The sequence below is a fragment of the Sander vitreus genome, chromosome 13, assembly GCF_031162955.1.
Source record: "Sander vitreus isolate 19-12246 chromosome 13, sanVit1, whole genome shotgun sequence".
NCBI lineage: Eukaryota > Metazoa > Chordata > Actinopteri > Perciformes > Percidae > Sander > Sander vitreus.
Window position 1 is genome coordinate 19,661,659 of NC_135867.1, and position 25,320 is coordinate 19,686,978.

Sequence of the window (25,320 nt, forward strand, 5' to 3'; positions counted from 1 at the left end):
GAAGCCAGAAGATCTGACAAGCGTTTCCCAGAAAAACCTTGGCCTTCAGCTGTTGTGGCCATGGCTGGAGAAAAGGAAGTTCCAAAAGCTGATGGGTGCTATAAAAGTAATGTAGAGTGTTTTTTTTTTCTTCCCACAAACAGAACTTCTTCAACTGAAGAACTCCCACAAAAACGCTGGAGATCAGTGGAGCGCACAGTGCGCACAGCCATGTTGCAGTAAGGACTGTGCTGACTAGTTTGAAATTGGTATGTCTATGAGAAGTTGCAGTGACCTATGTGTGAAATAGTACAGTATAAACATGAAATATAACAGGATATGCTGACAAATATTAATGAATAAAAAAAAATTCGGAAAAAAAATTCTGATATATGTTTGAAAAAACATGTATTTACACTGTAAGGGTTAAGACATAAAAATGCTCTGCTTTGAGTAATAACGTGAGTCTGATATGTTTTTTTCCACAAAACGTTCAGTGACCTTGTTGAAAATTACAACTACTCCCTCTTCCTCATTGAAAAATCTGAATCTTTGAATATGCAAAAAGTGTTTATTTCAAAAGTTATACTGGACCCAAGCTATTTAGTCCATTCTCGGTGTACGCTCAGTGGAGGCTTTAAGTTTCCACATCACATTAAGTTGAATATTAGGATGTTGAGATGTTGTGATGTCACAAAATCCTTTAATAGTAGGAGATGTCTTAAACTCAGATATAAGGTGTTCAAAACGAAACCTTCCTCCTTCAGCAGATGAATATGAAAACAAAACACAGATGTGCACACACATCTTCCTGCACAGTAAAGGACAAACATTAAAGGGAGTTTAAGGGGATAGCAAATACGCCCTGAATTCCCGTAATAGCCCAAAACGTATTCCTGAATTCAATGTGTGGTGACAACTGGAACATTTTTGCTTTTCTTAATATTTAATGGATGGCTCTGTAAAACATCTCTGATCCATGTCGGATAGAAAATATGTTGTACATTACTGAATGTAGCCCACAAAACGTGCCTGTTTGAAATGAAATATCAGCTTATTTTGATAAATCCCACTAAAATAGAAAATGGTATGTCCCTTTGACCCATTAATTCATATTGCTGTGTATAGTTCTTCTGGAGTCTGACTGTGCACACAGACCATTGCAGATGTTAGCAGGTGTAACATCTGTATTATCTGAATAACTGACCACTGGCCTATAGCAGCATGTAAACTGTGGGGCACTGTGAAAACACCTCTGTAAAATGATGAACTTCAACAATCACTTTTTAATTGGTGAGTAAAAACAGAAACGACTGAAGAGTATCCGGGCTGAATAGGAAATAGGCGAGTGAGAGAAAGCGCTCGCATTTGACGGATACAAAAGTCCTCTCCTGATTTCCCTTCCCATCAAACCCAACTTGAGCGAATCGCTCTACTCTGAGGATCTCAGTTAAGGAGGAGTTTGTGACTGCTGTAGCTCCCACCTGTTTTTTCCTCAACGTGGGGCTTAAAGAGACCTTTCTCGTGCAAAGTTCGGTCTCTTGGCCGAGTAAACAATTTCTGGGAAATGAGCCAAACTAACCGACAGTTATCTCAGAGCAAAAGTTGGCCAAGTGGGGAGAAAAGAAAGACAGGCGACGTTGTGAGCGCTCCCAGCATGGCGCTAAAAACTGAAGAAATTCGGGTCTATTTTACTAAAAACTCAACAGAAAACGGTGTCGGTGGGTTGATAGAACCCGACAGTACGGACGCAAACATTTACGGCTCCGGACACATTAGTCCGCTAGCCTGTGACATGGAAAAACCCTGCTGCCAGACAGCTGTTGCTCCTCATGAGGAGTTGTTAAACGCTGACTGCCGTATGGACGACAGTCGCTCTTTTTCTGCCTGCGCCACAATCTCGGAAACGACCAGGGAGCTGTGCAAAGCTGTGTCCGTGTCGCTGGGACTGAGCGACATGGACGTTGCTCTGCCCCCGCGTGCCGCAAATGACCAAATGAGAGGAGAGTATTTGTTCGGAGTCGGAGCCGTACCTCTGAAGTGTCCCGGAGCTCATGGTACTGTCACCGAGTACACGTGCCCCGAGCGTCCCCTGCACGACCAGAAGCAACTGGTGGAAATGTTCAAAAGTTCAGAGACTGATGCGCGTCTTCAACACCTTACCTCCACTCGGACATCTGTGGACGAGCAGCACTTTACACTAGTGTGCGAGGCTGATGACACAAATTCAGAAGGGATAGATCATCTGGACAGAGCGCGTGCCGCCTCTTGTTCATATTATGCCACATCCGCGCCAGGCAACTTGGCACACTTCGGTCAGACGGCTACAGAGCGACCGTGCCTAGTTTACAAGCCACCCGATGAAGCGATAGACTTTGGGGAAGCCATGGAGAACAAGTTCGGGGGTTATCAGCCAGAACAATATAGCGTCAAAGTGGAATATGAGGACACCGGTGAATCTGCCGGGGTATTGTGGGGCAGTAATTACACCTTTAATGAGAAGTACAACACTCAGTGTTGGGGCTCGAGGCAGTGCATGGATGCGCAGAGCACAGGCGCCAACACCGCGTTCATATGTAATCCATATGAAAGGAGCGTCATCCGTCCTGAGCAGTGGTACCCTGGCGGGATGCTGAGGCCGCCTTATCCCAACCCCAACTACGTGAAGACTGAAGTTGGCGAATGGCTAGATGGCACCTACAATGACACCAGGTAAGCAATAATAATAATAATAATAATAATAATAATAATAATAATAATAATAATATTGTAGTATGTTATAAATAAGATGAAATAGCCTAATGTTTAGAGAGCAGAGAAGGGTGAGTTTGTTCTAACTTCTAGAATATATTGCAACACATTTACACTCTGATCCTTATTTAGTGCTCCCCATCTCCAATGTGACCACAGTCTAACCTTAATCTGACCCAGACATGAATGTTAATCCCACATAAATTAGATGTGTTTTAGTAGATTGACATTTTAATGGCAACAAAATGCAACACTTTCTCATAATATAACCTAAACGTCATCATAGATCTATATAGATTTAGGCTCTCATTCTGCTTTAAAAAAATGTTTTTTAAAGACAGTTCTTTTTTTTTTCTTTCTTTTTTTTAAATAACAATGAATACATTTATTCTCTTATTTTTCTTCAGTTAGAAACCAAATGTTAAACTGAACAGACAAAAAAAAAAAAATCACATTTTCTACTGCATTGACAAAAGTGTATTTTATGACATTGTTAGCCTACTTTTAATAAATGCTTTGCAAACTTAAGCTCATCAAACTGAGGTTGTACTGCATTTTGAAACAGATGTAGGAATATATTTGGCTGGTTCACATCCTTGACATTTTAACCCAGAGCTGATTTCATGTTTTTTATATTTCTATTATTACTGACTAAGTTTTAAAACGAAGTTCCTTCTGATTATATGAGAGTGGAAAGAGCCCTTGTTAAAATAAATTATTGTAAACATGTTCCTTTAGTTTGAGTAATTCCCCATTATAAAGCCATGCGTTATGAAAGCTAACACTGTAAATAAAATGGATAAAGTAATAATATCTGTAACATTTGTTAAACATCAAAATTCACAAAGTTCTGTTCAAGAACAATTTTTTTCGTCCTTGCATGCTTTTTCATCAAACATAAAGAAATATTGTTTTCAGGGTTTTGTCTGCAGCACCTGCTCATAACATAACATCCATTTGAACACAAATGAAGAAAGTGTGATTCTTTTCTTTAATACAACTATTTTAGAATGCATCCAGTGAAAATATGCATATCACTCAAATGTGTTCTTTGTCTTCTGATATACTTTGCTTGCAAGCATAAATCGAGTTTTCTTGTAGGAGAATATTCTCACTGAATTTGTTTGATTGTTTTCATAAATAGGTCAGATTTGGCTTTACAGAATACACACAGAATTACAGAAAATAATGTTTGATTCAGACGCATGCTGATCATTTTACAAATGTATCCAAAGCTTTTCACATGCTTTGTTAGTGTTGGGTTCAACATTTTCTCAACGTTATAAATTATTTGCATGGTCTGCCAAATCTGAGTGTTGACTCCAGGAATACAAATGCCACAGAGTGGACATGTTGACTGACAAGGTACCATGTGTACCCCAGACTAAGGCAAGGCTAAGTCATGCTTTTCTCCAACTGTCTGTGATTTCACTGGGCTGGTAAATCATTGATAATGATTGTTGACCAGATAAATATCAATGAACTGCTTGAAATACATGCTTCCTTACATAGATTTGCTTCTGTTTGTTTCAGGTTGTTGGTTTATTTTCATTTGTTTGCCTCATTTGAGAACAATGACACCAATTGGTGGCTTTAAGAGCTCAGTACATAAGTGCCAACATGCTCCAAACCAAACAACCATATGAGTTGTTTATGTTACTAAATTAGAAACATCTAAGCAAGGAATATAGATGAAACAGTAATCAGTGGTGTTCTTAATGTGAGGACACAGAGAAACACTGTGATCTAAGTTTTTCTGTGAGCAGAATGTCACCAAGTGCATAAGCATAAAGACACTGGAGTGCTGAGAGGTACAGGTTTCCTCTTGCTTATCACCTCAAGTGCTGCGGAAATTGGGGCGGCTGTGGCTCAGGTGTTAGAGCGGTTGCCTACCAATAGGAAGTTTGGTGGTCCAATCCCTGACCCTGCAGTCCCATGTTGAAGTGTCCCTGGGCAAGACACCAAATGCTGTGCCATCGGTGTGTAAATGTGTGTACAGGTGGCCCCTTGTATGGCAGCCTCAGCCACCAGTGTGTGAATGGCGAATGGTTCCTGTACTATGCGCTTTGAGTAGCCGTTAAGACTAGAAAAGACCTATTTAAACACAGTCCATTTACAAATCGATAAAATCGACCTATAATGTTGTTTAGGTATGAGGATGTGTTGCACATGTGATGATCTTATAGAATAGGATGTATTGCTGCAGATTAAACTGCCCAACAGAACATAAAGGAGTTTAAATTAGCACAACCTTAAACATTTAGAGCAGTAAATTGCAACATACACATTAATGCAGCAGTTAATTCAAAAACATATATTCAAGTTTCAAGTTCATTTGGCTGATAACACTTACGCACTATTACTTGAGTAAGGTTTTGAATACAGGACCTTCACTTGAAGTGGAGAATTTGCTGCTTCAACTTACTGTAAGTGAAAGATCTGAATTCTTTAACCACTGCATTCTGGCACAGCTGGTTGAGCGTACATGGCATGGTTATGTGTAGTTTTGTTTGAATACTGGGACTCTAGCTGACAGTGTGGCCTCACTGGTCTGGTGGCATTGTTCTGTATTTAAACTTTCTAATTATAATTGTCACACAAACAGTGATGAATTTATCTTTAACCAACCAAATTTTAAGACCTAAAGGGGCTTTAGCACAGAGCAGAGTGTGAAGTGGACCCTGTATGCTTTCGATTTGGACTCATCTAGTGTGGACTGGGAGCAGAGCACTTAATCATGAACAGTGAGCGCAAATTTCAGCGAGAGGAATGCACAGTACAGGAATTCAATAAAGAAAGCTCGCTAGCTAGTGATAATGTTGGTGCACTTGCAGTATATGATTGACCACCCTGTCCTCTGACTAAGAAGCAACTGCATGCCGTTACCTCACAAATGAGTGAAAACAGATGTTAACTATTTACCCCATGGATAAATACTGAATACACAGTTTCCAAGCTCACAAGCTTACTTCGACTTCAAAATCTTCATGAATGCATATTAGTTTTAGCAAATAATACAGAGTGAAATGAGGCGAACAAATGAAAATGAAACAAGCTGAAGCAAATCTGTGCAAGAAAGTAGGTATTAAACAGCTCATTGACATTTATCTGATTAACAATCATGGAAGTGGATCATGCAGCAGCATTCGATCCTCAGGCAGAGCTCTGCTGGCTCTTCCTGTCCTGGTTCAAGGCTAAAAGTGACCAACTTTTTTTTATTATTGTTGTTTTTATCTAATATTATTGTTGGGTATTTTATCCTATTTTATTTTTGTATTATTTTAATTGACAGATTTTATTTAATTGCAGTCCTGCAACCCAGGTTCTACAACCTAAAACGCTTTATAAAGTTTTCCATTCTAAATAGAACACTATGGCTATTGCATACTGTACATACAGTAGAACCCCAGGTATGAATAATCCTACTACTCTGCTACATTAATCAAACAGCATTGTGCATGTGCAATGGCTTCAATTAGATTTTACTGACATTTATAGTTAAAAACCATTAAAATACGAAAAAGACCATTCGTTTTATGTAAATAAAGACATTGTGGAGATGTTTCACACAAAATGGTTTGGTACCAGTATAATGTAATAGAATTCATTTATCTGTATGGGTCAGTGAATATATGTGTTTCTGCACATAATTTAATTTTCTCTTGTGCATCATATGTCTTTATATTTTGTTATACAATACTTTTTGTTATTAAAATATATACATTCCAAGGGTGTGGCTAAACATGGATTTGATAATAATCAATAACAGAAATATAAAGCCAATCTACAATATAAGTATAGTCAAATCTGATCATTTAAAAGATGCAATAATAATTAGTATTCAAGACAGTATGTCAAAGAATCTTCTAACACCTGACAAAGAATGAGTTATCTATCTATATATTTAGAACATACAGTGTAAATCATTTCCATGTAACACCAGTGTCCCCATTTTTCCTCTAATTCCCCTAATGTGACCTAAAATCACCCAGGACACAGTTCAGCTTCACCCTTGTCTCTTTTACAGAGAACCTTGATATCTAAGTTGCACGTCACTGAGGCAACGTTATGTCTGAACCTTTTCCAATCTCTCTGTGTTCAAGGTTGAATCTGGGCACCCATCGTTCCAGCCCCCCCTCCTGCTAACCTTCTTGGCAGGGGTAGGGAAATACTGTGAAGTGACCCAGTGGGGAACATCAACAATGGCTTCTAATGAAAAAAAATAATGATAATAACATTATACAGATATAATACCATTAAACAACAATCAAATGTCAGTCATCAATAGAGGATCAGTAAAGTTTTTTCTTTTTAGTCATCAACGAGTGTCTTTTACTGTAGCGTTCATGGTTTATAGAAGTCCTGTTTCATATGTTTGACTGCAGGTTCGAGGCTGGCAGAGAGCACATGTTTCCCATGGAGTTCTTCTTTCCACCACAGAGGATGTGCCTGATCTGTTCAGACGAGGCATCTGGTTGCCATTACGGTGCACTCACCTGTGGCAGCTGCAAGGTTTTCTTCAAAAGAGCTGCAGAAGGTAGAAGTTAAAGGGGGTCACTTGGGTCCCGAGTTTTTCTACATTGATGCTAGTACTCAACAGCTAAACCTGTTGCCTTTTATCTCAACTGGAATCATGTTTACAGATTCATGTACATCCAGTGTTTAATATTTTCAATCATTCAACAGATGTTTGTCTACAAGTAACCTCTGGTTTCTGTGTCCAAGTAGGCAAACAGAAATACTTGTGTGCGAGCAAAAATGACTGCACCATTGATAAGCTAAGAAGAAAGAACTGTCCGTCTTGTCGGCTGAAGAAGTGTTTCGAAGCTGGAATGACTCTCGGAGGTAGGATGGATTAACATACTAAAATCTGCTTTTAAAGAAACGTTGTTTATTTTGTTTTATTGCTGCGGTTAATTATGGTGTTACTAACCACTGATTATTTTGTTAGTGTTACCTGTTATCATCAGTTGCATTTCACATTAGAGAGAATGTGTGCAGTAGGAATGTGCATTAAAAATATATACATGTGTGCAGTATGGACTGCAATAAACACTGTGCACTACATACAGTATGAACAAAGCACACTACAGAGAAAGTGAAGCCATAAAAGTGAAACTATTCATGGTTTCCCCAAGACCAAGTACTTTATTCTCTCTGCACTGCACATCTTAGCTGGCTCTCCTCAATTGCAGCATCATCACAATAGGGGATGTTACTGATAATCAAGCCCCTGACTGAGCTGCCATGCAATTTAGACCTATTCCATTTACTTCTCCTTACTGTCAACCAGACCTGTTCGTCATATAAGGCTGTAAAGATTGACATGTAGTGGACTAATTTTAGTCCTGTGTTCAATTTTCACTCTCTTCCATTTTCTCATTCTGTTAACGGTGACAATTGTGCTGGAAGCACAAAGCTGACATGAGACATGTGAATTAAAGCAGCAGACATGCTGGTAATTTTGCCACCAGTCACTGACAAACCCATGGAGGGAAAATGTGATCTAATGTTGCGATAGTAAGTAAAAAAGCACACCTTTTCTAGCTGTGGTTAAAAAGAGCCTCCTTTCACTTATGTTCTCATCCTGGACATGTAATTCACTGGCAGAATTTCACAGGAACATTTTTGACAATCATTTGTAGAAGTGGAGGCAGAAAAATTTGGTCTCATTATCCCAAAGGGTTTTTACTCAAAATACTTAAAAGAAAAGAGTCATGAATACTGAAAGAAACTGTGATTTCTAATTCGACTAATTGGATTTTGATTGGTTTTCTTTTGGAAAATCGCTAATTAATTTGAAGTCATACCAATTAAATTATAAACTTTGTGTCATATTATTCTGTTATTTACTACACCTCGTAGTTTGGGTCTGAAGAGAAGCAATGAAACCTCAGAACCTTGTGTTCATTGAGTTTGCAGCGTTATTAATTACATCCATAAATAGAAGCTGAGCAGGGAGGCTATTGTTGCCAAACCATGATAGCAGTCTCATTTTAAGGAAGTTCGCTGCACATCTGCATTCAGGCTTCTTGTGTTGAAATGCAAGTATATTTATATATAGATTTTATTGAACAAATTGTGTATCTAACCCAATGCGTACACTTTGGCACATGTGAGGCATGCGTCCATAGCCACTCCAGCTTCTTTTTCTTTTTTTTAAGAGAATGAATTTGCAATAATAAAAACAGAAAACAGCTGCAAATCCTTACATAGGAGAAGCTGGACCCAGACAATCTGTGGTACATTTTCTTCAGAAATAACTGAAACAATTAACCAATCATAATAATCATTTAGTGTGATGTTAGTGTAAAATGTTAACATGTAAAATCTTGTTCCTAGTTAATCATTCTGTTTGGTGTTAAGTTGAACAAAACCATATAACCATCATTCAGAGATAATGGCTCTGGCATTTTTTTTAAGTCACTGGAGTAATGTAACAAGTGATTTTTGCATTTTTCAGACAAAACTACAATTTATGGTTTCAAGTCAATATTCTGGCCTTTGATATATTACATTTGAAGTGATTATTAAACAGGTGTTTATTTTAGCTCCAATTTGGGTTATTTCACAGAAACTATCCTTGCCTTGGCATTGAAAGTATTAACATTAATATATTATATATTTGAACATGTATTGCTGAGCTGAAGCCATGGTTAAAAGCTGAAGCGGGTTTGTTTTGGATCACACCAGCACACTTGTCAGGGCCCGCCCTACTCTGCTTCTGACTGGCTATTAGTCCTTACCTAGGTACTGTGCATGTGCGACTTCCATCAAAGATGGAATAGAAGAGAAAGAGAAATATATGTTCTGAACGGTTTCTGTCCTAGTTAAAGTGGTTTAATAATGCTCAGTTAATGTTTTGGGTGTGCATTTATGTTATCTGGGTTTTAGTTTTGTATGGTTAATTTAGTGTTCATGTTTAGCTACATTTATTGTTGCACCATGACCGAGACCCAGGTGGGGACTGATGGCCTCTGGGCAGTGAGGAAGTGTTCAGTAGCATGTATACAGACTGGAAATCAATTGCTCTGTTTCTGGAGTGAAGCTTTCCATGCAGCACAATGCATTGGAAAACATTGTTTCTTTCTGTTTTTTTTTTTGTTTTTTTTGGAATAAATGTATTTGTCATGATTAGTCAAAGGCTGGAACCCAAAAGCAAACCAGGACAAAGTAAGTAGGAATTACAAGGTGAGTTTTTATTTGGAATATGCTGTCATCAATATGTTGAAGTGGGTTGGTCCAGATGGTTGGCAATGGGTGAAGCAGGAAGGCTGGAGGTTTTTGTGCTGATCCAAAAATGCTGCAGTGAAGTAGACAGCCAGGCAGGTGTGAGTGACAATCCAGGTGAATAACTGCAGACAGAGGAACATGTGGCAGATTAGCGACAGACATAAAGACAAAAACAGCAAAAATACTTTCCAAAACTTGAAGCTTGATACGAGAGCTAAACATACTGGTTACGTTAACGATCCGGCAAGGAATGGATGTCTGGTCACGGCTCATGTGGTGCAGAGGTGATAATCAGGACCGGGTGTGCAGATAGCTGCAGGTGTGCGTAGTTGGGAAATCGGCAAATCAAAAGCAAAACACAGGCAAAAACAGGCTCCGGATGCTGGAGTCGTGACAGTATTGAATACATTATTCTTAAGATTATGCTGTAAAGGAAAAACAATGTTTATATAAACAAATTATTTCTTTACTAGTGATACGTAGCTTAATGTTTTATATTTGTTATGTTTCCTTAACTTAAAGTGGCTGTATGTAACGTTCAGTTTGTGTTGATTCTAGCGGCCGCTTTGGACAAAAGCTGTAGTGTTTTTACTACACTTGCTGTACGGTGCTTTATTGCCCACTGTATATTACTGAGTTAGCGTTACCGGGAGGTCATATGTCAGTTACGATGAATGTTTTGCTCAGACATAAAATCAATCGTTTACAATAAGAGAATAATTTACAGATGCATAGTTGCATTTCAAGTGTTGCATACGATAACTTAGCCTACTTTAGATGTATCGTGAGCTAAACTGGGTATCACTGTTACTGTGTCAAGAGCCAAAGCATTAAGAGATTGTTGTAGCAACCAACAGTTTCACAACGTGGTTTTCATGAAACCCAAGGACACTTTACACAACTACAGGGGGACAAGGCAAATTAAAATAGTAGGCCAACACAAACACGGACTAAAAGGAATAAAACGTCCGCGCTAAACAGAAGGGGGATGTAATTTAATATAGGCTACTGGTGTACGACCACATTGCGCAATCTAAAGTTATTTTATGAATGAAATAGACATATTACCTACCTGAGGACTAATTTGGGGAAGGTTTTGAATCATTTACAATTCCGAAATTGTCTCCTTAGTTAAAAAGCCCGACCAAGATTGACTCTGTTTCGCCAGTCGTCTTTCACTTTCCGTTTTTAGCTTTTAGTTGTTGTTCGTTTAATTTCCTTCTTTTCTGTGATGGTCCTGCCCCAGTATCAGCCATCATCAGATTACTTCTAAAATAAAATTGAAATACAATTAGGCCTATATAAAGAAATCTCCTGCCATCTTTTACCTGGCTGGATACAATAACACAGGCTTTTCCGGTGTCAGACCGAAATCTGTAACCTTCCGAATGTGTGCTCTGTAGCGCCGTCTACCTGCCGCAAAACATTTTGTGACTTCGCTGGAAAAATTAGACCCAGGCAGAGGCATTAATAAAAATGATATAAACATATATACTTCTTTTCACTGTTGGTCTTGTTTGCTGTTACAGGTGATTTATGATCATCAGATAAAAAAAATAGTTTCAGAAACATTCAAAAGTTACATGCACTTTAACATGCTTATTTTAGACAACATGACTCCAGAAAAAATAATGTACGTTTTACTAATGATTTTTAGTAATGACTGCTAATGTAAACTTGATTTGTCTACTGCATCAACTTACCGCTCTGTGTTAATACAACTTGACTTGTTAAGTTTCACCTTGTGTTAAAACTTAAACGGTTTAAGACAACGGGTTTCCACTCAAATTTCTAGTAAAGTCAACTAATTCGGGATAACAGTGCATCCCCTAGTAGCTGAGAGAGTGCAGTAGCAGAGGGGTTGTTTTGTTGATATGTTAGTCTAATATGCCTGACTCATTGATCCTTTATTTGACTGAGGTTTGTGCAAGTTAGAATCTCTGGCCCGGATATTGCTTCGACATGTCAATAGCCTAACTGTGCTGTGTATCGATGAATCCATGGCATGTCCGTGATGCTGAAGTAGCAGACAGATTTGTCAGTTTTGTCTTGGATCTATAATATCCTCTAAACTATATAGCTAAATAAACACAGATTTGCTCTGTATTAACAGAATAAATCGCCTACTGTTCATGACATGAAGAAGGAGATAGTTTATGAAGAAGGAAGTGACAGAAGACTTTGTGGAAGTTTTTTTTATTATCAGACCTCTCTCACTTATCAGACTCTCTCTCCTTGAGTCAGACTCTCTGACTCACACAGCTCCCTCATTCCCTTCCAGAAACACAACTTGTATTGTTGAGCTAATGATGTAATGACATCTACAACCTGGACACCAAAGTGAGAGTAAAGTGGGATCTGCAAAGGCACACATTGCAAAAAGGCATTTCAAGAGGTAGAAAAAAGTGCAAAACTGACCTTTGTGTTTTTTGTGCAATCAAGTCACACCTGGCAACCTAAAAAGATAGTTAGTTAGGATAAAGATGGTGATTATAATGGTGATGAGACGGGTAATGACATAGAGGGAACGGGAACAAAAATGTGAGTATATTGAGGAAAAAATTTTACATGTGCAATTTGAGTGAAAATGGGCTTGAAATGGATATGTCTGCAGCTTATTCACTGGAGGTCAGTTTTAGCTGGAAACAATCTATGATACTGATGCCACAGCTCAGTGCTGGTCAGCCAACGTATACCGACTCTTTATGCAGTTAGTTGACCACATCTCCACTAATTAATTTTTCATCTGAATGTAATCTATGAGTGTAACAAAGGCTGTGCTTAAATCCAACGTTTGGATGTCAACCTCCTTTTTCTATTGGCTTCAACTCAAGCATTAGGATCTTAAGGTTAGCTCAACCCAACCTATTTACACTCTACTCTGCAAAGATCAGATGCCTGCCTGTGTCACAATTGATAATCCCGGGGAGGAATCTTTAATCAACCATTTTTATTTGAAATGTTTGTCATGGGATCAGACATGGAAAATGTGAGACTTGCCAATTATTTTCTTATATAATCTACAATTGTCTTTCAACTCTGCTGCTTTTGACTTAAGTCGTATCTATAACTGGCAATTCAATATTTTTCCGAATGAACTGGAAAAGCCAGGCTGCAGTTTTAATGAGACATTCTCTACACAGAAGCTGCAGGAGGCAATTGCATTACAATTAACTGTTACTTTTTTACGATCAGTCAACATTGATAAAATTGATTAAAGAAATATGTCGCCTCATTCTCAGATATTGATTCTCTAAGGTTTTTTTTAACCTCTTAAAGCTAAGACAGATTGATTGTGAACAACAGAAGTGTTCTTCAATGCAATGAGCACATAGTCACCATCTATGTTTGACTGTCACTCACTCTCCAGCACAGCTGTCATTCTGAAATTACAGGCTGAGCTGAAGCTTAACTGTCTCTATAACTTGTGGAAATAAAAAGTCAGTTATTGAGTGCAGTGAATGGTTGGTGGTCTTAATCCTGACTGTTAAAGAACCAAATGTATTTGGCAGCTGTTTAACAGAATATAATTACTTCTTTCTGGTTGTATCACTACTTACTGTACAAGGCAGTCTACTCTCAAATCAAAGGCTCCAATTTAGTTTGTAAGTGCAGGTTGTCATATGGAGCAGCTGCCTCAATAGTTTCAGCATTTGTGGGAAACAAAATTGCAGCTTTGTCATTGCTCAAGATAGAGCAGGAGTTGTTTTTGTTGTCTCTTAATCCTTATATGCTTTGGAGTGCATAAGCAAATATGCATGATTTAGTGAATGGTAAAAGCTCAAGGATACCTTTCCAATACTCTGAAAATTCTTCTTGGGAGAAAAAACGAAATACCGGGGGAAAAAACATAATTTATACATCTACATCCCCAGCGAGCTCTCATACATGATGACCACAGGCCTTTCCACCAGATGAGGCTCATCTGTTCAGAGTTTTCTTTCAAATGGAATATGATTCAATATTTTTGACCCTATTAGTAGATCAGTCTGAGTATTGTTGGGTAAAATTTATATTCCCCTCAAAAGGTTACTTAAAGGGGAACTATGCAGGTTTTTTTTTTTTTAGCTTAATCTACCTTAACTGAACAGTTTCGGAGTCATTGGAATGGTTATGTGACGTTTTTTGAGTTGAATGGTGGTCGTCTCGCTCCCCCCTAGCGCCTGTGAGCGGAAAAACCACCCTTGCAACCACGAATTGCTTCTGTACACATACGCCCATTCAGGAACCGGATAACAAGGTAGCAATGGAGTTTTTCACATTATCGTCATGGCTGAGCCGGCAAAAAAGAAGCAGAAAGCTAGGAAAGAATTCTCGGAGGAACAGAGAAAGAGGAAACGGCAGACTGACCGAGCAAGGAGTCAGACACAAGTAAACATCAGAGCTGCCAAATATCTATTCCGAAGCTGTAGGGGGAGCTCTATAGAGAAACCTGCGAGCAAAAAGCAAAAAACAGCAAAGAAATGGCCAAAACTGCATAGTGCCTCTTTAAAACCCAGAGTTGCCGTATAAGAGACATTTCTAACAGATAGTTTGGCAAGTAGAATTACATAAAATCTTAGCACACTCTAATGTTCAACAGATGAAATGACTACCAATAGTATGTATGTATGTTCACATTGTGTTATTTAACAATGATGACCTGAGTGCTGATAAATACAGTATTCGTACTAGTATCTGTGATTGTAAAAAGAATTTGAAAGGGAAACCCTGTGGTATCATCACTGAAGCATTGGCTGGTCATTGTGCACACCACATTTGGCTGTAATAGGTCCAGTTGTGCAGTGAAAGATTTTAAAGTAAAAAGCAGAGAATCCATCATGGCTCCAGTGACAAGTCTTTAGAGCAAGGACAGCTAGATTCAAAATCAATCAGATATGCCGTTTTTAGAATGATTTGCAAAATCCATGCAAGTCTAGTGGATTGGAGATTGCAGACTAGGCTTGCTTGTTAACTGGTTGTGTGACAAAATAGCATAAAAAAATAAAACTGAAACTCATTCTTAATTTCTTGCTTTTGATTGTAGCACGTAAACTGAAGAAGATTGGACAACAGAAAAACCCTGAAGAGGATCATCCTCTTCAGGACCATTCAGAGGTCATCCAGAATTTCTCTCCTAAATCAGGCCTGAACTTCAACTCCCAGCTGGTCTTCCTCAACATCCTGGAGTCCATTGAACCCGAGGTGGTGAATGCAGGGCACGACTACGGCCAACCAGACTCAGCTGCCAGCCTGCTCACCAGCCTCAATGAGCTGGGAGAGAGACAACTGGTCAAAGTGGTCAAATGGGCAAAAGGACTGCCAGGTAGGACACTAGTTGAGGTTTTCAACATCTGAAAATGTTTTGATAATTTTGCAGCACAACCAGACAATAGTATACACCACAAGGGATAAGAAAGTAAGACTAATGCAAACAGGAAATATAAATGATGAAAGGGAAATGATAAACCAATAGAATAAATAAAAGTAAAAAAAAAAAGTGTATGTAATAAAATAAATAAAATACAAGTATAAAGACCTAACTTAGCTCTAAGCCTTTGGGGTTAGGTCTCTACCAGCTTTGCAGCTTTGTTTGAGAGTGATTTCTTCTCATTCTTCCTGGCAGATTTGCTCCAGGTTGTTCAGATTGGTTGGATGACACTTTTGGACAGCAATTTTCAAACAGTGCCACAGATTCTCGATCGGTTTGAGATCTGGACTTTGCCTTTGCATTTACCTTTTTATTGTTTAACCACTCCTGTGTTGCTTTAGCCTTGTGCTTTCTGCTGAAAGGTGAACTTTCTCCCAAACTTCAGTTTTTTTAGTGGACTGAAGCAGGTTCCCTTGCAGTATCTGTCAAACTCCAGATGTTGATTGATTTTTTGTTTTTGTTTTTTTGAAATGGCTTCTTTCTAGCCACCCTCCCATACAGGCCAGCTGTATGCAAAGCTCCTGATATGGTTGAGTGGTGCACCTTCACTTTACTCTCAGTCACTGAACTCTGTAGCTCCTTCAAAATGATTGTTGGATTGTTAATGGCTTCCCTCACAAGTCTCCTTCTTGCTTGGACACTGAGTTTTGTCTAGGCAGTGCCTGTGTGGTATGATGCTGCTTCCATTTCCTGGCTGTTGATCCAACAGTGCTCACTGTGATATCCAAGCCCTTGGATATTATTTTGTAGCATTTTTCTAATTCATGCATGTCTATTACTTTATCTCTAACTTCTGTTTGGTCTTCAGTTTCACAGCTTTCCTTTAGATTCCCAGTCTGACCAATTATACGTAATTTACAGGTTTGTAAATCATGAGGGCAATATTTCTCATCTGTAAACTTTGAGCTTCCAAAGAATAGGTGTTCAATACTTATGCAAACAGCATATTTTAGTTATTTATTCTTCTTACAAAATATTTTTTAATATTATATCAATGTCACTTTAAAATAGCTCATTCAGAGGGCCAATCTTTTGAAATAAAATATTACAAATATAAATCTCAATGTGTGTATGCAATTCAGACAAACCTGGTAACTTTTAAGGGGGTTGAATGAAAGAGCATCAACTGGACCCGTGTTATTACATGACATGGCCACATAAAGCTTATGTTATCACCAGCATAGGTATGGAAAGAGATGTTGGGCCACCTGATGACACTACCAAGGGGTATCACTACCAGCCCTAAAAGCAAGATCCTTGGGGAACAGTTTTTTTGAGAAATTATGATCAATAGAGACAAAGAACTCTCCATACAGTATATATTACACTTTATGATAGTATATCGTTAGAGAGAGAGAGAGAGAGAGCCCCCCCCCCATCCCCGCGCCCCACAGTTTGGGAACCACTGCTTTTAATATAAATGTTCAGTTACTGTACACAATTTGATGGTTCTTTTAGTACAAAATATGACATATAGTGTTGTATTTAATGATTCTGCTGATTCTTTGTCTTTAGGTTTTAGAAATCTCCATATGGACGACCAAATGACTGTTATTCAACATTCATGGATGGGGGTGATGGTGTTTGCCCTGGGATGGAGGTCCTATAAGAACGTCAAGGGCAGGATGCTTTACTTCGCCCCAGATCTTGTGTTCAATGAGTATGTACAACTCTGGAATTTAATTATGTGCGCCAAAAGGATTTCATCAGGGGGTGACCAACATGCTGTGCTCCTCATTATATATAGAGGGGACTCCCATTGAGTAAGCTGGCGATGTCCTAAATAATACAGACATCCGTCTTTCATCTCTTTCTCTCTCTCCATCATTCTCTCCTTTGTGTTCCTGCTCATGCACACTGGTGATTCAGTTCTGAATATTACTCATGACAGACAACAGTGGTTAGCAGTGTTAGTGAGGAATATTCTTATTTAGTTCCGTCACTTGTTTACTGCCGTAGATTTGTGGAAGTAGAAAATGTAGATTTATTTATAAATCAATGATTATTTCTTTAAAACGTGTACACAAGTATTTAGTGTGAACTGATGATATACAGTACAAAGGATTTATTACACATATCTTTTAGAAAAGTATAATGTATAACAGCACCATTATTTTAGCTCTGTTTATTAGTATGTGTAATTTATGTGCTGCTCTTCATCTACCGTAACCAAACGAATGCATGCGTCTTTCAGAAGTTTGGTGCTGATAAATACTGCTTATAGCAAGCTTTTATTATTATAACACATGTATTGAGTACAATAATAGGTCTATGATTATGACCAGTTTGTGAAAAGTCAAACCCGTGTTATGTCCATGCTGCATATCACATTTAGTTGTGCAAAATCCATCATGACAGATGCAAGTCTTCAATGATGGAACAGGTGGATAGGTCTGTTACATTTAGAGAAAATGTATCTCTTTAGTTTATTTTACCACCTGTCCCTTCCTATGTTCTGTTTTTTTTAAATTTATTTTTTATGCAAGCTACAGTAACAATAATACTACTACAGAATTTTTATTTATGTATATAACTAAAAGGTTAGAGTAACTGGAAGGTTGCTGGCTCCTTCTTTAACTGTCAGGATAAATCTGGGCATGGAAATAAATGACAACAAAACCCAAACTGCTCATTTGAACGGCGGTTTCCAGTTCGGATTGTGTAACTTTGTGAGTGACTGAGTGTGGCTCTGCGAACCTGCACTAAATAAATGAAGCTTTAAAAGGGTAGTTGTTCAAATTAACCATGTGTCAAGTGTCAGGAAATTTGAAAATGAACTAATGGCTTGAATAGTTAATCGTATCTCACATTGATGGCACTATTCATGAGTGGATTACAAAAGCCCAGCAAGTTACAGCATAGAGAAAGGTCCACTAAACTTTACCGTCTAAACTGTTTTACTGAATAAATGAGGGAGGTCCATTAGTGTGTTGTTTTGTTGACCTTTTTGCTGTTTTTACGCTCCTTGAATGTGACATCGTAATCATAATGCGAAATGGCAGCAAAGCTTTTAACAAATGTGTCAGTCCAGTCCAGTCCGGTAGCATCAACATTTAATACAACGTCATGGCGATGATTTAGGTTAACTCCTGCAGCAATCCGTAAACTTTATAGTTTAAACTGTGGAATTATATTGGACTTGAGTATATGTTTATACTAATGCATTTTCTGCAGGTCTTTGTATTCACCAGCTTTTGTATATGCACGTAGATACTGTTGCAAGTTAGTAAGATCCCTTTATCCCTTAAGGCCCGGACACACAGAGCTGATAATCGGCGGGGCGGGCACTGCCGGCAGTCGGACTCAAATGGGGTGTCTAAAACAGACATTACACATTAGCCATAGAAAGAATTTTGTTGTAGTTACTAGGATTTTAGTTTAGGACAATCTCACAGATATTTCATTTTAATTAAGCATAACTCCAGTAATTTAGTTGTATGCTTCCATAAAGTTGGCGGGATCTTCCTGACTTTTAAAGCTTTAGTGCGTAACTTTTTTTATATTAATGAACGCCTGTTACATTCAAGCCATTGCCAAATGAGTTGCTACAAAGCTAATTAAGACTATCAGCTCCACACAACTCTCTCTGTATTTCTCAGCATGGCTATGTTTAGAAATTGTCATCTGGCGACTTTCGCGCGCAGAAACTCGAGTGAGGATAATGAACTCTTCTGAAGAGTCCATCATATCCTCCGTGTCCTCCTTGGCTACTAGCAGCTGTGTGGAGGAGGGGTAGGGGCGTGTGCGCGATTACGGAAGGCTTGTGTCATGTGGATGCAACAACAGTGGTGTTGTCATAACTTAGAATTCCTCATGGAGGAAACAGAAACTACACACTATAGCTTTAATCTCAAGTAGCCAAAACACTGAATCCTACATTTCTAATGTCTATTACCAAGTCAACTAAATAGTGTCTTCAGTTAAACCCTTTCTGCCTATAGTAAAGTACATCTTTCAAACTCCTACATACCACCAGTTTGTAAATCAGGCTTTCTGCAAGACAACTGTAGTCCCCAAATCCTTGATAACACTGATAACATCACTATTTTGCCAGACATTTGAAAGCTCCATTCACAGCCACAGGCTGAATGAATAATACTCTCTGTGATGAGGTGAGTGTGAATTCAGTGAAGTTCCCCTTTTTAACTATTTGGCCAGCTCTCCATGAAGCAGCTCTCAGTGGTTGGCTGTGTTGCTGAATGCCGCACCGGACTGAGTAGCTGAACACATTATGTTGATTCTTTTATTCCAACAAGGGTTCTTTTATCCCAAATGCAATAAATGTGGTGAACAAAATATACACCCACTGTAAAATTGAGAGATATTTTTCTTTATCTAGTAATGTGATGTTTTTATCTTGTGGACATGTTTTGCGTTTATATTTTCTTGGGGGAGACCAAAATTAATTTTCCAGCCTCGGCTGGACAATAAAGTTTATTCTCTTATGTAAATCTTATGTACACTGGAGCAGAAATCTGCTTTGAACACAAAACTTTCCTTGGTTCACACTTCTGGCCACACCCAATTCAGTGATGTCACAGAAGGTGTTTTTCTTTTTTACAGCTGACAGAAAATGCATGTGTGTTAGCACTGGGCTTAGAGCATGAAGGAACCGTCAGGGAATCCCAAACACATTCCAATCGAAAGTTTCAAGTTATAATGTTAAAATGTAGTTTTCCTTTTGATTTTTCCATAACTTTTGCTCAAAGTCAAAACCTACCTCTTGGAAACTAAAGAAGAAAAAGTTTCATATCAGTATCAGATATTATCAGAAGTCGATTTATGCAGCTGTTTTTTAAGGTGTGGTGGATCAGTAATTCAGATTTTGAGCAATGAATTAGGGCTGGTGGGTAATTTTAAAAAGGTAGATAATTTAAGCTATTTGAAAGTAATTTGAGCATAAAATGTTAATGGACTGTAGTGCTCCTTGTCATCTTTTAAATTTGCTGCCGTCTCCTGCCAAGCCAAGTCTATCCTTTTTCAGAGGGGTAAAAACCCCGCCACAGTCATCCTAATTGAAGACCAAATTAAGGAGTGATTTGAAAGATTGTTGGGTCTTTTCATTGAACTAAAAGTGCAGGTGTACTTATATACCTCACCTTTAGAAAACCACACCACAATCACATCAGGCATTCAGTTCTCTGGTTTACAGAAACGTTGCAACAATGGGTTTATACACTGGACTGTGTACGTTATTCATTTATACGACCACATATCTGAAACTGCATCCATTTCCGGAGAGATGGAGAACATTCCGCTCTATTTAACTCTATTTCATTTCTATCTTCACAGCATAAGAATACGCTACAAACTGTCTCTTTAATCGTTCATAATAAAGGCAGAACTGTTTCATCAGACTGAATAGAGATAGCAAACTTTGATCACAGCGCCTGTTCTCCCACTCATCTTCTCCCATGCTTGTTAAAATAACTGAAGATTTTTCAGGCATGATGAACATGAAATATCCAATCACTTATAATATTACATTATAAATGACTAAAACATCTTACTGAACTTTATAGCCAATTATAAAGGAAGAGATTAGTGTAGTGTAAAGGAAATATTCTAAACATCTTACTGCAGATGTCAAAGATCACATAGCAGACATTTGTATCGTTATAATAATAATTCACTGCCAATGTCCACATTACACCATTACTAGATATGGATCTAACCTCTGACATTCTTTCCTCTTCAGCAGCTATTCATTACAGAATAAATGTCCAAGGTGTAAAGCAATTTGTTCCTTTCCCTATTGTGATTTGAAAATTTCCATAATTTCACATTTCTCATCCTGACCTTTTTACATCTGCAGACATCGGATGCACATTTCCTCCATGTATGAGCACTGCATACGGATGAGACATCTTTCCCAGGAGTTCCTGCTGCTGCAGATTACTCAGGAAGAGTTCCTCTGCATGAAGGCCTTGCTCCTCTTCAGCATTAGTAAGTACTGTCCTTGTACTGCTTTACTTCATTTCGTAAGTGGAAATGCAGCCAAGAGACAAGTGTCGAGCATGTAGTCAAAACAGTTTTTTTTCTGTTGTCGTCAGTTCCAGTTGAGGGTCTCAAGAGTCAGGAGTGCTTCGATGAATTGCGTCACACTTACATCAACGAACTTGATCGTCTCATTAACCATCGTATGGCAACCAATTGTCCTCAGAGGTTCTACAAGCTCACCCGACTCTTGGACTCTCTCCAGATGGTGAGATACACTGTTTCAAATGATTTCAAGGTAACTGTTGTTACAGGTACACATGTATTCCTTTCCCCAACAGAAGGAAAATGTATGGAGTTTGTGAAAGCTAAAGACATCTGAACATGTGGGTGCATTTGACTGAGTTAGACAAGCAGGAGAAACACTAAAGGAAGAATAATTCTAATTTACTTAAAACATTTCTTGGCAACGCTTGCAATGAAATCACAGGGGATGCTGTGTTTTTTAATAACGCACAGAAAAAAGCAGTAGTCAGGCTCGTACAAGCATAATCTGACACCTTAAAATCTAAAAACTGTCCTGCTAGGGTAGAAACACCAAGCCTTATGGATGACGTTACTATGATTCAGAGCTCTCCCATCCTCAAATTCTTACAGTAGCTGTGTGTACCATATATTTTCATGAGCCATGTTTCCTGAGTCATTGTCAAAACACAGATTTGTAGTAAATTGTATTCAAACAATGTCATTTATTTGTATTTCTTCTGTTTCAGACGGTAAAGAAGCTTCATCAGTTTACATTTGACCTTTTTGTCCAGGCTCAGTCGCTCCCCACGAAGGTCAGCTTTCCAGAGATGATCGGAGAAATAATCTCAGTACATGTACCAAAGATGCTGGCAGGTTTGGCTAAACCGATTTTGTTTCATGAGTAGACAGATTTTTTTTTTTTTTTTTTTTTTTAAATCAACAAGTGACTCATCTTTGCTGCCTCCATAAACTTTAATGAAGTTACTGTTTCCCCACATCTTCAGTCTGACCTGTAACAATTATTTTGTTGTTCAAGTTCTTTTGATCCTTTTAGCCATAATAGAGATTGTTTGTTCAAAACTGCTAAAAGCTTTTATCTGAAGCGCTGTGAGGCATCACCTGTTGACAGCTCTGCTATTTCTGAGTGGAGAGTTTGTGTTTTCAGCCGGAGCAGAGATGCTACTTTACATATGCAGTAAGTCATGATTACAGCAACCTAAAAGTAGCAGTAGGTTTTGCATGTGACCTTCATTATACACACACTTATCAAGGAAAATAAAAACAACAAGATATGGCCCAAAGAGCAGATGAGAATTGGATCACAGAAATAAACAAATACTTGTTTTACCATCAACTTACCAAAATCAGTTTTTTTAAGTGCTACCTTCAGGTGCACCTATTAAAGTTGTTACTTTTTAAGAACGATAAATACAACTTGGGAAGCATTTAAGTGCTTTTGTGCCTTAAAGTCAGAAATGTAGACAAACTAACTCTCTAACAAATGGGCAAGATCCATTGCTGCGACAATCATTGTAGATATGGTAATCAAGTATTCCAACTGTAAAACACGAATTTGATGTGCTACATCATACTTTGTGTACAGTGAACCTAAAATATTAGATTGTCCTGCTGTGTGAATGTACAGTAGTTTTAGTGCTGCAGGTGGGTAATTAAAGAGCTGTTTTGCTGATTTAAATCCAGCTCTGTATCATTGCAGTGTGGGCAGGGTGTGCAAATGAACGTCGTTGGCAGCGCTCGGAGCTCTGAGCAGCCAGGGTCTACTGAGATCCGCCGTGAAATGCGTAGTTTCGCGTCATCTGGCAGATCTCGGCAAACCTCAGCTGCTCCGAGTTCCGTGCACTGGTGCCATGGAGGAAAGCCAAACGCCATTCATCTAAACACTGCCCACACAAAGATGACACAGAGCGTGATTAAAATCGGCAAAGTATCCCTTTACCCACAAGGTCTACTGTGTGGACATATGATGTCTTAATAGAAACTAAATTGTGAAATTAGTCAAGTTGAGTACTTTGTCTTTGGGAAGCACAGCGGACAAGATGACAGGTCATATCAGGTCGTAAGACAGGTGTTTTGTCTGGCAGCAGCCATACAACCAAAACTCGCATTGTGTAGTTTAAGCATAAACCTGGTCATCACTATTCACTCTTGTCTACTTCTGAAATCAAATCCTATACATGATCAGTAATACAATTCTTATAAAATAAGAATGTAACATTTTAGCTACATGAAAGAAACAACCTGAGTTATACTGTAAACTATAATCGGTACATTGCCCTTGTTTGACTGAGCCACTGCAGTACAATGCAGACATCTCTAGAACACACTGCATGCTTATTGTCTTTCTGCACTTAAAACCTTTCTCCTCACATTGGCAGCAAATGTGTAGAGCTGTTTTCGTAATGTTACTCATTTAAAAGCACTAACTTATGAATATGTAGAGGGTAAATTTGTTAAAGCAGTTGAAATTGGAGAAACGTTGACTGGTAGTTTGTTAGGAAGATTTATTTCTCCACAGCACAGCTACAAAACTACTGATAACTTAATATTCATAATGAAACTTTTTATCACATCATGCCCTTTTGTGCATGCCAAACTATGTATGTATTTAGATATAGTCCCTTCAAAAAGTATCAAAATCCCCTTTAGATTCTTTTTTGCATTTACTATAAATCATATAAAAGCAAAGCATTTTAGCTTTACACAAAGCAATGCATGGACATCCATGTATCTCTCCAAGTACATGTTTATTCTATACTGACTGACCGCGTTATCATTATTCAATGCATGGGACATCTGTCAGATACCATTTTGTTGTACAGTGATACGTTGACTATAACTATAGTCAGTTTCACAGTGTTTTGTAACTGATAGATTCAGTCAAGTTCAATTGAGCATTTAGGGTACTTTACTTCATTTGCAGAAATGAATGTCTTCATTGTGACTTGTTATACAATATTTGTGAACAGAAATGGGGAAGAAAATTCAAGTTCAGGTGATCCAGGTGAGACTTGACCCCACCACAACAGCTAATTACAGCCACCCTGACACTTGAATACATGTCTGCTGTCATTTGAGAAAGCAGCAGTTCAGTGTAAAGTTGAAACTACACATACATTTAATTAAACATGATAAGAACCCATATTATTGCATGTACAAAAACAGTACAATGATTCTGAGTATCAGTATGTTAAGTAAGCACATAATGCTTAATTTTTTATCATATCAAAAAATTCAGAAATAGATATTTATTGAGCCTTATTACTTTTCCTGATTGCACCACATTATAAGACTGTTGTTGCAGATAACATTTTGTTGACTGTCTGTTAACATCCTTGAAATTAACGCTGGTTCTAAATAATGTAATTTGTTTTACACTTCTTTAGCTTTATTATGCATTACATATGGGAAGTTTGAAGGCACTGGCAGTGCCAGTGGCCACACACCTTAATGAGCCACTTGGTTGCCCTGTACATTTTGAATACTAATATAATTTAATCACAGTAGGCTACAGTGTTTGTATTATGTCAATGGACAATAGCTGGTATGTGCCCAATGTACTGCATATTAACCTGGTTCTTTGTATATGCTACAGTAACTGTATATATTGATTAGTTTAATGTCTGTTTTGGTGTCCCAACACTTGACTTTTAAAGTCAACTCTTGTATGATTTATACATTTTGTGACTTGTGTTTTTTAATGTGTGTTTTTGAAAGGCGTTAAGCTGCATCATCTTTTAAAGGCAATTAAAATAATTCTGATTACTTTGTTTGAAGTAATTGTACAAGATACAATCAATTTATAAAGTAGTGGAGATGGCACGTCATCATTTTAACTCCAAATCCAAATGGTTATGTCATCTTTGAGTGAAAAAAAAGATGCTGGGAACAACTCAGATTTGAGACATAAAGAGGCTTACTTACTTTTATTTGTTGGGTTCTAACTAGCATATACTGCATGAACG

General features: G+C 38.1%; 1 protein-coding gene across 2 annotated transcripts; it reads left to right on the forward strand.

The window, feature by feature from the left end:
- The first annotated feature begins 1,503 nt into the window (after window positions 1–1,503).
- On the forward strand, window positions 1,504–23,555 carry LOC144527998 (androgen receptor-like). 2 transcript variants are annotated; one of them, XM_078266383.1, is made up of 8 exons: window positions 1,504–2,691; window positions 7,116–7,267; window positions 7,456–7,575; window positions 14,990–15,268; window positions 16,889–17,033; window positions 21,189–21,319; window positions 21,427–21,578; window positions 22,084–23,555. In XM_078266383.1, the coding sequence occupies exons 1-8, from the start codon at window positions 1,547–1,549 to the stop codon at window positions 22,240–22,242; spliced, it is 2,283 nt and encodes a 760-aa protein (XP_078122509.1). In that variant the 5' UTR covers window positions 1,504–1,546; the 3' UTR covers window positions 22,243–23,555. The 2 variants fall into 2 exon arrangements, with proteins under 2 accessions (XP_078122509.1, XP_078122510.1); XM_078266384.1 differs by having other exon boundaries at window positions 7,459–7,575.
- Window positions 23,556–25,320: the final 1,765 nt, after the last annotated feature.

What these genes read in the sequence shown, in the direction of transcription:
- LOC144527998 (XM_078266383.1), top strand. Translation starts at nt 1,547, where the DNA reads ATGAGCCAAACTAACCGACAGTTATCTCAGAGCAAAAGTTGGCCAAGT. An exon ending in GGCACCTACAATGACACCAG is followed by an intron (nt 2,692 to 7,115) that starts GTAAGCAATAAT and finishes GTTTGACTGCAG; the next exon opens with GTTCGAGGCTGGCAGAGAGC. An exon ending in CTTCAAAAGAGCTGCAGAAG is followed by an intron (nt 7,268 to 7,455) that starts GTAGAAGTTAAA and finishes TCTGTGTCCAAG; the next exon opens with TAGGCAAACAGAAATACTTG.